The sequence below is a fragment of the Sturnira hondurensis genome, unplaced genomic scaffold, assembly GCF_014824575.4.
Source record: "Sturnira hondurensis isolate 20B ecotype Veracruz unplaced genomic scaffold, ASM1482457v3 Scaffold0022566, whole genome shotgun sequence".
In the NCBI taxonomy this organism is placed as follows: domain Eukaryota; kingdom Metazoa; phylum Chordata; class Mammalia; order Chiroptera; family Phyllostomidae; genus Sturnira; species Sturnira hondurensis.
In genome coordinates, this window is record NW_028095197.1 from 16,237,345 (window position 1) to 16,252,432 (window position 15,088).

At 45.1% G+C, this 15,088-nt stretch overlaps 1 protein-coding gene across 8 annotated transcripts in view; it reads left to right on the forward strand.

The window, feature by feature from the left end:
* The window catches only part of ZNF462 (zinc finger protein 462), a 134,904-nt gene that overhangs the window by 98,537 nt on the left and 21,279 nt on the right, over window positions 1–15,088 (forward strand). For all 8 annotated transcript variants that reach the window (XR_005064995.1, XR_005064996.1, XM_037036066.1 and 5 more), the window contains 3 exons: window positions 1,502–1,769; window positions 3,884–4,020; window positions 13,296–13,519. Coding sequence is in view for 6 of the 8 variants with exons in the window: in XM_037036066.1 (XP_036891961.1) it covers window positions 1,502–1,769; window positions 3,884–4,020; window positions 13,296–13,519 (629 nt within the window). In the remaining 2 variants the exon portion in view is untranslated. The remainder of the gene's footprint in view (window positions 1–1,501; window positions 1,770–3,883; window positions 4,021–13,295; window positions 13,520–15,088) is intronic.

Genomic DNA, 15,088 nt, shown 5'->3' on the forward strand with positions numbered 1-15,088 from the left:
CTAAAGAAAAGGGAGATAAAAGAATCGGGGAGAATGAATTCAGTCGCGTCCTTCCTTTCTTCCTTTGTCTTCACTTTACACCTGGTAATGAACCCTGGGAGGCTCGGAGATGTTGTTCAACTTTCCTTTTGTTTTACTTGTGTATGTGTGGCAGGCTTGTTTACAATTTCCAAAGGGTTTTCTCTGTCCCGAGCAATACAAATGGGAGATGGGGGGGGGGGGGCGGCAGTGGACAGGACAAGAGGGGGAAGAAGTTAGTTTAGGATTTTGAAGGCAGGAGGTGCCCTCCCATAAGGGAGGCAGCTCTGATTGTGTTTTCCTTTTTGAAGAGGCCATCAGAATGATGGTACTAGTTTCATCAAACACGGGTTTTAACAGAATTCCTCCGTTGCCCTGCCTGGGGGGAGCGTGCTTTGGAAAATTAAGTGTCCATCAAGTCGGGAGGAGGCTGGTACAGTTTCTGTCCCCTTTCCCCTCTGCTTCTTGAAAGGCTTAAGAAAAGAGCCCTTTGTTTTCTTTTCAAGGAAAGTCGCACTGAAATTCATCTGTGTGGTGTTCATGGGCTTCACCATGTCCTTCAGAGGCAGCTGTAGGTCGTACAGGACCGGGTTGTTGAATTCCTAACCTCGGCATTTAAGGCAGCGTGTTAGGAAAAGGTTCAAATCCTATCCTTTACCTTCTCTCTTAGAAAAATGGATTCATTTACTTCTTTTCTAGTTTAAAGGAGAAACTCAGGTTTTTTCTCTCATTTAGGCCTGATCTCCCCACCCCATGCCACTGAAGCTTCTCGGGGGTGAGATTTGTGCCTGTCATTTCCGACATTTTCCTCCGGATGGCAAACTTTAAAATACCTTTCAGGGAAAGTTGTTTGGAATTTCATTTTAATGGGATTTATGAATAAATCTCCATCTTAATGCTGACTAAGCTTTAAACGTCCATTCCCGGAGAACACTATTGGATTTTTATATTTTAAATTTTAAATCGCTTGACTGTGAGGGCATAAAACATTTTTATATGTGTGAGTGCCGTGTGCTTGAGCATTTCTGTTAAAGGCTTTTTTTTCCTGGTGGGCTTGAATAATTCTGGGCTGCAAAGGGGGAGATACTGCATCTTCCGCTTGCCTTTCTCGGGTTGAGTCCTGTGCATATTATGTGGGTTTATTTATCTCACCTACAAGGACTGGTGTTCTGTGGCAGCCTGTTGCCATGCTGCAGTTTCCGTTTAAAAAAAAAGTGTACTTTCTTCCTTCACTTTGAAACCTTTAACCTCAGAATTATATTTTTAAATGGTATGAACCCTCCACATCAGATTTTAAAAAGTCACCCTTCCCCCTACCTGCCCTTCCCCAGGTAAGTGTTGTAGAACGTAAGTGAAGAGGAGACAAGCTCATAGCCATCCCCCTAAAAAAAAAAAAGTGCTCAAAACAACGTCAGGGGTTTCAAGCATCAACCCTCCACTGTGTTCTGTGTGTCCGGTGTCGTTTCCCCCCGTCTGTCTACAGACTCGTCCTACTCGGAGCCTCCAGACGTTCAGCAGCAGCTGAACCACTATCAGTCTGCGGCTCTGGCGAGGAACAACAGCCGAGTTAGCCCGGTGCCTCTGTCCGGAGCTGCCGGGGGTGCTGAGCAGAAAACCGAAGCTGTTCTTCATTGCGAATTCTGTGAATTCTCCTCTGGCTACATCCAGAGCATCAGGCGCCATTACAGGGACAAGCATGGTGGGAAGAAGCTCTTCAAGTGCAAAGACTGCTCTTTTTACACAGGCTTTAAGTAAGTGGCACGGAAAACGGCCTCGGAAAAAGAGGTGGCTGCCCCTGCTCCTCCCCTCACCACGCTCTTCCTACACTCTCCTCCCTGGAGCTCACGGGAGCCCCCCCACCCCACCCCTGGGATGATGATGCAGGGGTGGGTCCATTCTTTACCAAAATAGGCTAGTCCCAGAAGACTGCTTTGGGGTTTGTGGAAGGGGTAAAGAGCTCTATCACAATAAATGGATTTAAAATTCAAAGCAAAGGACAACCAAGCAGGGTGAGACCATGGTGAGGGATTTCCCCAGCCCAGGGCGTGACACAATGAGCGTTTTCCCTTCAGAGCACTGTCACCATCTCCCTTCCCCTTTACTTGTCTTTGGAAAATATACGTTCTTCAAAGTCGAAATCGAGGGAGAACATTCAACAATACTGACTTCCCCACTACCCTTGTAGAGTCTTATTCCTTAAGATCATGTTATCTAAAAAATCCAGAGAATCAAGACTCCAGCACTGTGGAATGTAAACAGGAACAACCATAGAGCGATAGTTCCAATCTAGGAAAAGATAATCTGAGTCACCTTTGCTCCTCTGTGTGACAGCACCGGTGAACCAAAGAATGGATGGCTTCGTATCACTTTGTCTAAATCCAGTGATTTAATCTCGTCCTGTGAGATGCCATTTAGGTTAGTGGTTTGAGTATAGGACGTGGGGCCTGACTGCCTGAGTTTGAATCCCAGCTTTGCTCCTTATTGGCTGTGTGACTTTGGACAAGTCACTGAGCCTCTCTGTGTCTCTGCTTCCTTATCTATAAAATAAAGATAATAATAATACCTACCTCACAGAGCTCTTGTAAGGAATAAATGAACCAATATAACTAAGTGCTTAGAATAGTGCCTGGCACAAAATAAACACTAGTAAACATTACATCATGGATAAAAAGCTAAAAAACAATAACATTATATGCTGTGTTACAGATATAAAGCTACTATTACTTGCTTTTATTGCAATTAAGACCTGAGCCTTCCGCCACTGCAGTGCTGTCATGCAGACACCACGCAGAGAGGCTGGCAAAAGTAGGCTTCACACCCCAAGGAAAACATGAATTAGAAGAATAACCAGTGTCTTTTCCAGCAACATCATAGTTGCTTGGGTTTGATGGAAAATGTGTTGTCTCCCTGACTCTGAACTTGGTTCAGTTGTTTTGCAGATAAATATGTATGTGGCCTTAGAAATGAGAGAAGGCTACAAGAGCCCCGATAACGAGGGCGAGCTGACAAGCGTGTGTGTTTCCTCCGAGAGAAGCCCTTGGGTTAATAAGAAGATCTCGCCCATTCAGCTCTTGGTTTCATCCATTTTTATGAGACATTTAAGGCTTTGTAAACAGTGAAGTTTGGGGAAGAATGAAGGGGGAGGCAACAGTACTCTTCCAGCTTCAAGCCCTACAGTAGCTGACTTAGTCTACCTGACTGTCAGCGGCGTGACTTCCTACCCGACACCTGCGAAAGGCCACAATGCAGTTGGTGAAGCAGCCCGCTTCAGAGCTGTCCCTCTCCTCCCAGGCTTGATGAGACTATATCCTCCTGGGGATTTTGTCATATTTTTAACAGGCGGTTTTTCACTTTCAAGAATAAAGCGTTCGGTAGACTCATAGAAACAAACAGTGGGGCAGGGGACTGGGTGAACAGGTGAAGGGGAATATAGTCAACAAGACTGTGTTCCATCTGCATGCTGACAGGTGATTATTGGAATTAGTGGGGTGATCACACTGTAAGGTATAGAAATGTTGAATCACTATATTGTACACCTAAAACTAATAACTAATGTTATATCAACTGTGCTTTAAAAAAAAAAAGGATAGTCTTTCAGGGAATCCATTTCTTTTTATACCAAGTCCTGAACCCAGCCAAGTGTCCAAATTTCCAAAAATGAGTGACCGCTGCATGACAGTGTTGGTTTCTGGGTGAGGGACTGAGGAACTGGCAGTCGGCAAACACAATCACCAGGTGTTTTGGCCCCTCGGGCCAGGGCGTCTCACGGGGAAGCTCTGCAGGAAGGTTGCCGGCGGGGGAAGGGAGTGAGTGAGTGAAATTATCCTTTTTATACTCATTACTCGTCCCCCCACCTCTCTTCCAGATCTGCTTTTACTATGCACGTGGAAGCCGGGCATTCAGCCGTCCCGGAGGAGGGCCCCAAAGACCTTCGCTGTCCGCTCTGCCTCTATCACACCAAATACAAACGCAACATGATCGACCACATCGTGCTGCACCGAGGTACCTTCCTCAGTTGGCTTCTTTGGGGAGCAGGGGGGCAGGCGGCACAGGTGCCCTTGCAGGGATTCATTCTCAAGGTGGTAGTGGCACCATGGCCCTGGTCCATTGTTCCTCCCCTTTTCTCCGGGCAAGAAATCACAGGGATACCCACCAGGACAGTCAACAGGATTAAAAACAGACCTTCCTGCCCAGAGAATTCCCTCCCCCTGGAGGGAGGCAAAGGCAATGGATCCTGCGGTGAGCACTTCTGCAGGTCTCCCCAGAGTACGGATTTGTATATTGAGTCCTTGGCTCTCATACCCTTGCTTGGAAGGAGTGAGTGAGAAAGAGAATGGGTGGCTGAAGGCTCATTCTAACATGCAAAGAATTGTATCCGGGGGTATCAGACTCATTTTCACCAGGGGCCACATCAGCCTTGCGGTTGCCTTCAAAGGGCTGAATGTAATTTTAGGACCGTATACACGCAGCTACTCCTTAACCAGGGGCAAGGAGCTCAGTGCTGCCGCAAGGGGATAAAACAAGGTGGAGGGCTGGGTTCAACCCTCGGGCCTTGTGTTTGCCACCTGGGCCTTAACAGAGTGAGACTTTTGGATGAGGATGTGAGCATATTTAACATGTGGGAGAGATTCTAAATAAGCAGTTCTTTGGAGGAAAACCAAAATGATGATTTCCAAAGCAGTATGTGGAATTTCCCTTGAAATAGAGAGAGAGAAAATTCTTAAGAATCAGAGTGGCCTGATAAATATTAGAAAACCCATAAGCTTTGGATTTAAATTCTCGCCTTGAAGCCTCCTGTGTTGAACTTCTCTCTCATCTGCAAAAAGAGATGATGGTTACGCCTGTGAGATGGCATGTAAAGTGTCTAGTGTGTCCCCTAAGGGACGTGTCGCTGGGTCCCTTAATATGTTGGTCTGTAAATGTTGGTTCCTATTTATAAACAGGGATCCTTCTTTTAAGTTCTTTTTGGTTTTTCTTTGAGTTTGCTCTGAGCCAATTAAAACGCTGTTAAACACCATGCCTCTTCTGCATTGGAAGGAAAAACAGGTTTATATGAAAACAACTTTGTCATGAAAAGATGCACGCCAGAGGTGGATGAGAAAGGGATGGCGAGAACACACTCTGCCAGTCTGTTTTGCTGTTTCCATCTTCCCATCTGCCCTTCGTTCCTCCCCTCCCACCCTTTTACACTTCCTGCTCCTTCCCATCTTTCTTCCTTTGTCTCTATCTTTGGAAAGCTTCTCAGTCTTGGCCACTCTCACCTCAAAGGCATCATGGTTGTCTTCCGCTCTCTTGCGGAGGTATCTCCCACTCTGAAATGCTAGATGTTTTGGGGTGCTTTGAAAGTTTCCACTATTTCCCCAGAGCCACTGCCATTGGCCCATGCTTTTTGTGACATGTCACCCGCCCCTGCAGCAGACCCGTGAAGGGCTCACCATCAGCACTCTCAGATTCCCCTCTGGTGAGACGTACAAGTGTGGCTGGCAAGGATGTCGTCCACCCACGAGCTGGGAGAAGCAGCATAGGGACAGTTAGGCAGCAATTTTTGGCCTGAGTGGTCCTACCTGCTGTTCTGTCTTAGTCACCTGCCTTCTGGTCACTGTGTGTCACAGTGACTCTGTGCCCCCCTCAAAGCTTGTGGGGGAGCCATGAGTAGCGTTGCTGCCATGCAGATGAAAATGATGAAACCTCGCTTCTGTGGTTGATTCCCTCTTTTCTCAGATCACTGCCAGGCAGGGTCAGAGTGATGCCCAGTGAGGTCTATGACTTTCCTTCCCTGAGCTGGACATTCAAGGAAGGGGGAGGCAAAAAGAGAGATGAAGCGCATCCTGCCTAGCTGGGTGGCTCAGTTTGTTGGAGCATTGTACTGTGCACCAAAAGGTTGCAGGTTCAATTCCCAGTCAGGGCCCATACCTAGGTTGTAGGTTTGATCCCTGGCTGGGGTGTGTATGGAAGGCAACTGATCAATGTTTGTCTTTCATATCAATGTCTGTCTGTCTGTCTGTCTCTCTCTTTCAAGTCAATAAAAACATCCGCATATCAAGATGAAAGAGAGAGAGATAAAATGTTAATGGCCACGTACTGACACTTGGAACGTGACACTTGACAAAGTGCTTCTTACACACCCAGTGTCACTTCACCTTCCAACAACACATGAAGGATAATACTATTACCTGTAGTCTTATTTGGCATATGGCGAAGTTGAGGCTGAGAAAGAGGACCTGTTCTATAATTTTGTGTAGTTATTTGTGGTCGTTTCACAAAGACATTAATGCAGAACTATAAGATTAAAAGCCAATGAGGAAATTGGGGCAAATGCAAAATAAGGAGAAACCAGTAGAAAGTTCACCTGAAGGTATGACTGAATTCACCAAGGGTTTGGACACTTAGGGTACCAGGAGGCACAGGGCACTTGGTAGCAGTGGGCTGCATATTTCACCCTGAGATCCCTGCTTACAGTGGGAGAGAAGAAAACAGAATCAATTGGATTTACACTGGGTCAGACTTTTGAAATTTTGTTCAGGAAATTTTCAGGAATCCTTGACACTGAAACCTGAAAGGGATTCTCCTAAAAGGGACCGTGTGTGACATAGTGCATGGCGTCCCCACTGTAAGTGCAGTGGTAAATCCCCAGGGCCCACGAGAGCCAAGAAAGCCCAGCCCAAGGCCCCCGCCCGGTGAGCAGGGGAGCTGGGAGCCAACCCCAGGCCTCTGATCCCCGGCCCCATCCATCATATTGCCTGCCACTGTTTATTTGTACAGATACCTTATATCAAAAGAGGCATCTGCGTATATAAATATTGGCCTTATTGGGGTGAGAAAGTGCACAATCTGGAATGAACATGAGAATTTGAAGGCTGGTAGCGATAGTGACAATGTTAACATCAGTAACTAGAGTTGCTGTTACCAAGTGCTTATGGAGCAGGTGCTGTGCTGAGTGCTTTCCAAATGTTGTTGTACGGAATTCTGCAGAGCACTGTGTGGTGGGTGTTACCACTAGCCCTGAAAACAAGGGGAAAACCAAGTTCAGAAAGACTGAGCATCTTACCTGGGGCCAAATGACTGCTAATTGACAGGATCTGAACCAGGCTTGTCTGACACACAACCCTTGCCTTTAACCACCAGACATCACTGTGTTGCCCTCAGGAAGGTGGTTGGTGTCACTCTGCTCAGCCTCCTAGTGGCTGTGGCTATTGGGCCTCGGGATGGGGTTCACTGTGGAGCTGGAGGTCAGACACAAAGGCCACTGGACCACAGATGGCAGGGTGCTTCAGGACTGCTGCGTCTGCCACCTGTGTCCTGGCCTGGCTTTGGTGTCCATCCCAACTCAAAATGGCAACTCAGTGGGAAGCTGGTCTGGACAATTCAAGAGCCAGGGCTGAGTGTCTGTCGTGCAGTTTCTAGTCGGGGCCGATCTCAGAGTAAGCACATGTGGCTCCCTCTGCACCTGTGCCCTCCTCGTTCTGCAGACAAATAAACATCTTCGGTCCCTAGGGCCTGTAGAAAGGCATCTTTGCGAGTCCTTAGTTAATTAAAATACTTGAGGTGAAAGGCAAGAAAAACAACTGAACTGGTCCTGAGACTGAACGACCGCTTGCCAAAATAGAGTTTCCTTGGCTTTTTATCCAAACAAACGGATGTATTTAAACAGGGAGGAAAGAAAAAGAGAATCTATTTCACTCACGGGAAATCTGAATGAAAAACACTCATGGATTTATGTTGGCTGTGGCAGGGGAGAATGTACCGTTGGTTCATGTATCCAGAAAGCCTTCATTATTTGCGTGTCACATGCCATGCTGTGCTGAGTTCTTTGGGTGAGATGGGGTTAGGACCGGCCTTCCTCGAGGAGGGGAATGGTGCATAAATGTGTATCAGAGAGTGAGTGACAAGTACCTTAGAGGCAGATACACTTCTGCTTGGAGCGAGAAAGCTGGCGGGGCCATGGCATTTCAACAAACAGAGAAGACAAAGTGAGGTACGTTCATTTCCTCGGTGGCTTACAGCAACAAAAATGTATTTTCTCGCCCGTCTGGACCCTGGATGTCTGAAATCAAGGTTTCAGCAGGGCTGTGCGCTCCCTGAAGGCTCTAGAGCAGAATCCTCCCTTGGACTCCCTTCCTAGCTTCCGGTGGCTTCTGGCATTCCCGTCCTCGTAGCTGCGCCATTCCAGTCCCTGCTTCTGTCTGCACCAGCCTTCTTCCCTGTGTGGGTCTCTCTGCACTCTCCTCTTCCCAGAAGGACACCGGTCATTCACTCCTCCAAAGAGGACATGCAGATGGCCAATAGACGTGAAAAGATGTTGGATGCTACTGATTGTCTGAGAGATGCAAATTAAAACCACATTGAGATAACACTTCATGCCTGGCAGAATGGCTACCATCAGTGAATCGATAAACAAGTATTGGCGAAGTGGAGAAAAGGGAACTCTTGTACACTATTAGTGGGAATGCAGATTGGTGCAGCCCCTGTGAAAAACAGTATAGAGTTTCCTCAAAATTTTTTTTTTGAATTACCATATGACCTAGCAATTCCATTTAGGGAAATATATTCCAAGAAACCCAAAACACTAATTTGAAAAACTATATAGCATGGGGCAAAAGTAGGTTTACAATTGTGAGTATTTAGAACAGAGTTTATTCTTATATTATTTATTAATTATTGTAATATTTTCCATACAAACAACTGTAAACCTATTTTTGTCCCACCCTGTATGAGCACAGATTGGCACAAAGGATTGGTAAACCCATCTCTTTGAGGAACTACGAACTTGGGTCAGATCAACATTTCATGAGGTTAGCCATGAAGGAAAAATCAACCACTGAGGCTTTTGTCTCAAGGAGAAAGTTGGTGGAAAGACTTGATGGGTTTTCACTCATGTAGCAAATATTTGTTGAATACTCGCTGCATGCTAGCATTGTTCTAAGCTCTGGAATATAGCCATGAAGAGTCAGGTAAGGTTTGTGCACTGAAGTAGCTTGAACTTTAGTGGGAAAGAGCAATGATGAACAGAGGAATAGTTTCATGAGTACATTTCCATTGAATTTATTGCCACTGGGAATAGGATGCCTTAGGCATAGCTTTGTCTGTATGTTCCATGGGCACCTACAGTGAACCTGAAAAATTGGGCACAGATTGAATTCTCGAGTGAAACAGGTTTGCCAAATATTTACATTATTATTACAGAGCTGTGTAATTTACTGATACTGGCCTCCAGTTGGAGTATGAAAGTAAAGTTTCTGTTTCCCAACCTGTAACCCCAATATTTAGACAAACACCGAGTTTAACTGAAACTTGCAGGAGGGTGTCTTTTGGACTAGAACTAATCTCCCCTAATTTATCCAGTCAGTATCGTTTTTCTTGGTGAAAAAATCTACAGTGAAATGGACAATGTGTCATTTTATTCAGTGGAATTACACATTCTCTTCCACCCCCATCAAATACATTTGCCTGTTCCGATCAGAGGTACAGTTCCCAGCTCTGGCTTGAGGGTGGTAACCTGGCTGACGCAAAAACCGAATAACTTATTGGGAGCCATTGTGCTTATGTTTATGTGTCTCATTATGGCTATGTTTGTGGATTTTTTTTTAAAGAAATTGTTGGTACATTCTTGATGGCTTTCTAGTACTCACCCATGGCACTTGGCTGGTTGAGAGGGACTAACAGTGGGTCTTTGGTTTGGCCCAAAGAGAGACTGGGTGCTTTAACGTGATCATTTGCCTACAAAGTTTGTCAGAGTGAATGACTTCCAAATCTCTCCCGGCCTCATTTGGATTTGGCACATTGTAGAAGGAAACTCATGCCTGTTGTGGTCTGCCTCTCAGAAAGAATTTTTACTTGATGATGCTGGACTTCACACAGATGTGGTTTTTGCTGTTTTGAGCAGAAGTGACGGACCCCACATTAGTTGCAAATCTGTCGATTTTTCCATGGAGCACCACAGGAGCTGGACAGTATACACTTCTCAGGCCCATCACCCCTTAGTACCCACGTGCTTCAGTGTGGCATTTCTCTGAGGTCCACCCTCTTGGGTTTAGGTCCAGCTACAGCACCAAGCATCTTTTGAGTAGGAGATGCGAGACACAATCTATCTTGTAGTCAAACTGCTGAAGTCATAATATTTTTGCAGCCAGTGCTGGAAGCTGAGTCACAATGAGTGTGATTCAGGCTCTGATTTCTTACCCAAGGTAATTTTGAGAGGTGTGAAGTCAAGAAAGCCCCGCAGTTGTCGCTGCCCCCACAGAAAAAAAAGCCCTGAGCGCTGAGCTTCTGTAGCCAAGACGGGGCTCCGTCCGTGCCTGGAAACGTTCCAGTCTCTAACTTTATGTCCTTCACTTGCCTCAATAATGAATAACCTCATTCAGAAAATGCTGTCGGTCATTCGCCTGCCTTTCAAAGTCTGTCTTGTTTTTTTTATCTTGGTCATGTTAGCTATGTTTTCAGAAAGAAAAAGCTCACATTTTTCTAAAGCAAATGTTAGTAAAAAATCCATGTAACTTGGGGTGTTGTTAATATCTTAGTTTGGAAATGGGAAGTCTTACATTTCAGAGACAGTAAGTAGGGAAATGACCTTCTCTCAAATCCAGAAGATGTTCGAAAGAAATTCGGATAGAGTTGGTTGCCTTAGACATCTATAGCTTTTGCCTTTTTAAACAATTAGGAATGAAAGGTTTATATACCCACTGCATGCAGATCGGTTGTCCCCCTGTTCTTTTCAGGGGTGAAGGAGGAAGGCACTGGCCAAAGTCGGGAGAACTCTGCTCCCAGGTCACAAATTTGTACTGAACTAGAAGAGGGCCTTTGAGGAAATAGCTGAAGACATCACTTCTTAGTTTCCACATTAATAAACTGAAGATAATACAACTGACTTTTCAGGGTGTTCAGAGAATAAAAAGTAGTTGTGAGTGTTGAGCACTTAACTGTGTTGAAACATAGTGAGCACTTAGTAAATTAGAGTGGTCATTCACGTTAATTATCATTGTTTAAACTCCAAGGCATTATTCTGAGTGTTCGGGACTGCGTAAAAGTCACTCAGACACACATAGTGAAATAAGAAACGGCGAAGAAAACTAACCAAATGGTAGAGGAATTGAAAAGGAGACCTACCGAAAACAAACAAAGAGGTGCAGTCTCAAGGAAGGTGCCAGAAAAGTCCACGTCACTACTTCCCGTGACCCCAACTGGGAAAGCAATACCCTCAGTGTGCTGGTCGCCCTGGTTCAGCCTGTACCCCTGTCTCTTGCTGTGGACACCAGCTGGATCATGCTTGGCACTGTACTTGGAGTGGCGGTTCCCAACCAGGGCCGTCGACCTTGCCTCCATGGGGAGCATTTGTCTGGAGGCATTTTCGGCTGTCACAACTGGGGGAGTAGCACAACTAGGTGCTGCTGGTATCTGGTTAGTCAAGGCCCAGGACACTAGTAAACATACTACGTGCACAGAGCATGCAAACAAACATGCACAGAGCAGCCCCCTACAGCAACAATTATGTGGCCCCAAAATGTCAGTAGCACTACTCTTGAGAAACCCTGGGTTATAGGAGCAAAATGTAGAATGGGCTTTCTTAAGGCTCCCTGGCTTATGCCAAAGCATTTTCTCCTTTGTTTACACCAAACCATGGAGCTGAATGGTTAGAAGACTGTTAAACATTTGCTATTCTAAGAAAATGTGTGGATTACATTATAATCATGTGTTTCTTAGCTGCCTGCTCTACTTCGGCTGAAAAATATTTATATTTCTAAATAAGCGACTGACTCTTTGTATAGGGAAAATAACATATGCATTAGAGCTTCAGGGAGTACATTGCAGACACCACCTTCCACACTCCCTCTGCCCAGCTTGTTTGCTGGCCAATTAATCACAGCACTCAAGGATTCCCAAGGCAGTGACTGCCCTGCTGTGAGATTGTGATGGTTGAGGCTCCGGCATGGTGTTGGGTGGGGAAAATTCCCCAGGCGCCCGGCGCAGGCCACCAACAAAGGGAGGGCTCACCTAGTGAGTCCCGCCAGCACTCAAGATACTGATGCTCAGGAAACATTGCTGCTCAGTGACTCTGAGAATAAATCACGCTTTCTTGACTTAATAATGCATTGCTTTTTCTAAATAATATAAGTATATGTTGTGTGCGTCCATTTGTAAACTTACAGAGAGTCTTCTGAGTCCAGACACAGCGTGAAAACATTCGCTATATTTGATCCTTGCATAAATAGCACAGATTTTAATTTTATCCCAGTTATGGGTATCTGGCGCGTGCGCCAGTACTCTGGGCAGACTGGTGTGAAATTTAATTTGAGCAGTTAAACACAAGGGTGAGAGAGTGCAATATAAACAAGCACACACGCATTCCCAGCCCTCCAGCATTTGGTATGTTAATGGGAAAAGCACCCAAATTCTCTTTCTTTTATTTTTTTCCCCTTGTGGCAATCAGATGAGGGACAGAAAGACACAAATCCCCCATATCTCCCACACCACCCCCATCGCCCTTGACTTTTCCTGCAGCCTTTTTATTTGTGAGCTCTTCACAGTGGAAGTTGGAGTTTTAGTGAATGTGCGCGTTCTTTGCTTTCAGAGATGGTATTAGACTAGAGATTCCTTTGGTTTCAGGTAAAGGAAAACTATCTCCTTGAGTCCATCTTGGAAGGGAAACAATTGGAAGTGATGGGACCTCATGGGTGTGCAGTTTGACAGACAGGGTTACAGATCTCTGCGTGGCCAATGTCAATGTCTATGAATTTTGGAAAGTTGCTTTACTAACTTGTGAAAGAAAATGGAAATAACTCAAGCCTCATTATTGCTAGGAAGGCTCACAGGGGTTGTACAAAGGTGTTTGGGGTATGTCAGTTTCCTGCCCACTTGAAGACATCGATACGTTCACCAAAATAACACTGACTAGAAGGTGGGACTCGGTTGCCGTTGACAATCATAAATATTGGTGAAAATGGCCACTACTTCCTGTTCTTTGCCCCTGCTTTAATCACCTCCATTCCGAAATCAACAAGAACCTTCAAGCCTAGGCTCTCCCTGCCCCCTCCCCCCATTTATAGATCACCCTGGGTATTAAGTACAAAAAGAGCTTTTGGTCTTGAAAAAACCTACTTTTTATCAAGAAATATGTTATTTTAAAGGGTAAGGGGGAGGGTATTATCCATGCATGCAGTTCACGGACCCAAACTCATAAGAAATAGCAACATGGAATGGGTGAGTTTCTTATAGTCCAAAGAAACAACGTCTGCTTGCCGTCAGTAAAAACTCCCATCTTTCCGTTCACTTTGTCTCCACAGAAGAGCGAGTTGTCCCCATTGAAGTGTGCCGTTCCAAACTGTCAAAATACTTGCAGGGAGTAGTTTTCCGCTGTGATAAGTGTACCTTCACCTGCTCCAGTGACGAGAGCCTCCAGCAACACATAGAAAAGCACAATGAACTGAAACCTTACAAATGCCAGCTCTGCTACTATGAGACCAAGCACACGGAGGAACTGGACAGCCACCTTCGGGATGAGCATAAGGTACTTCCCTGGGACTTCCTGCCGCCCACCCTCAGCACACCTGTGGAAAGGGCCTGAGCCAGGTGGGAGAGCTAAATCTAGTCATGTGCAAGATAGATATGAACTAAAATAATGTTTAAAATGAGGTTCGGTGTTTTTCTATTATAAAAGAAGTGTAAGGTCATTTTAGAGAATTGGAATGTATAAATAGGGGTGAGAAATATCGCCTGTAATGCTGCCACCCAAATCCAACTGCTTAACATGCTTAGTTTCTTTTATGCCCACCTTCCTTTGATTTACATAATCATGACGATACTATATATGACATAGTGTATACTCCCCTTTTTTACATAATATTTTAGCAAGGGCATTTTTCCATATTGTTAAATTATATTTTATTGACTATGCTATTACAGTTGTCCTGATTTTTGTCTCTTTGTCCTCCTCTACCCAGTGACCCCCTACTCCCTCAAGCAATCCCCACACCGTTGTTCATGTCCATGAGCCATGTGTATAAGGTCTTTGGCTACTCCATTTCCCATACTGTACTTTACATCCCCATGGCTATTCTGAAACTACCTATTTATATTTCTTAATCCCCTCACCTCTTCACCCATTCTCCCCTTCCCCCCTCCCATCTGACACCCTTCTGGTAACTAACTACTTTTCTCCTGCTTTTAAGAGTCTCTTTTTATCTTTAAACTTTGGCATTTTAATTATGATGTGTCTTGGAGTGGGCTTATTTGCATCCATCTTGGGTTTGGGACCCTCTGCACTTCCTGAACTTGCATGTCTATTTCCTTCACCAAATGAGGAAAGTTTTCTTGCACTGTTTCTTCAGATAGACTTCCAATTTCTTGCTCTTTCTCTTTTTCTGGCTCCCTTTGAGGCAAACGTTGGACCTCTTGAAGTATCCCAGAGGCCACTTATGCCATCCTCATTTTTTTATTCTTTTTTCTTCTTGTTCTAATTTGTTATTTTTTAATTCCTTATGTTCCAGATCATTGGTTTGATTCTCGGTTTCATCCACTCTACTGTTGTTTCCCTGTAAATTGTTTTTTATTTCAATTAGTGTACTCTTTTTTCCGACTGGGTCTTTTTTATGCTGCTGAGGCTCTCACTAAATTCCTCGAGCATCCTTATAAACAGTGTTTTGAACTCTGCATTTGATAGATTGCTTATCTACATTTCATTTAGCTCTTTTTCTGGAGTTTTGTTTTGTTCTTTTCATTTGGGCCATGTTTCCTTATCTCCTCATTCTTTGTCTTCTTTTCCCTGTGTTTGTTCCTATGTATTAGGTAGAGCTGCTTTGACTCTGTGTCTTGGTGGTGTGGCCTAATGTAGTAGATGTGTTGTAGGGTCCAGTGGCCCAGCTTCCCCTATCACCTAAGCTGGGTACTCCAGGTGAGCCCTTGTGGGCTGAGTACACCCTCCTCTTCTAGTTGAGAACTAAAAGCAACAGCAACATCATTGCTGTTGGCAGATCAATGAGAGGGATTTACCCAAGCCAGTCAGCTACAAGGATTGGCTGTGACCACTGGCCACCAACCTCCACCCTCTATGTAGTATCATCTGTGCAGGGTCAAGGTC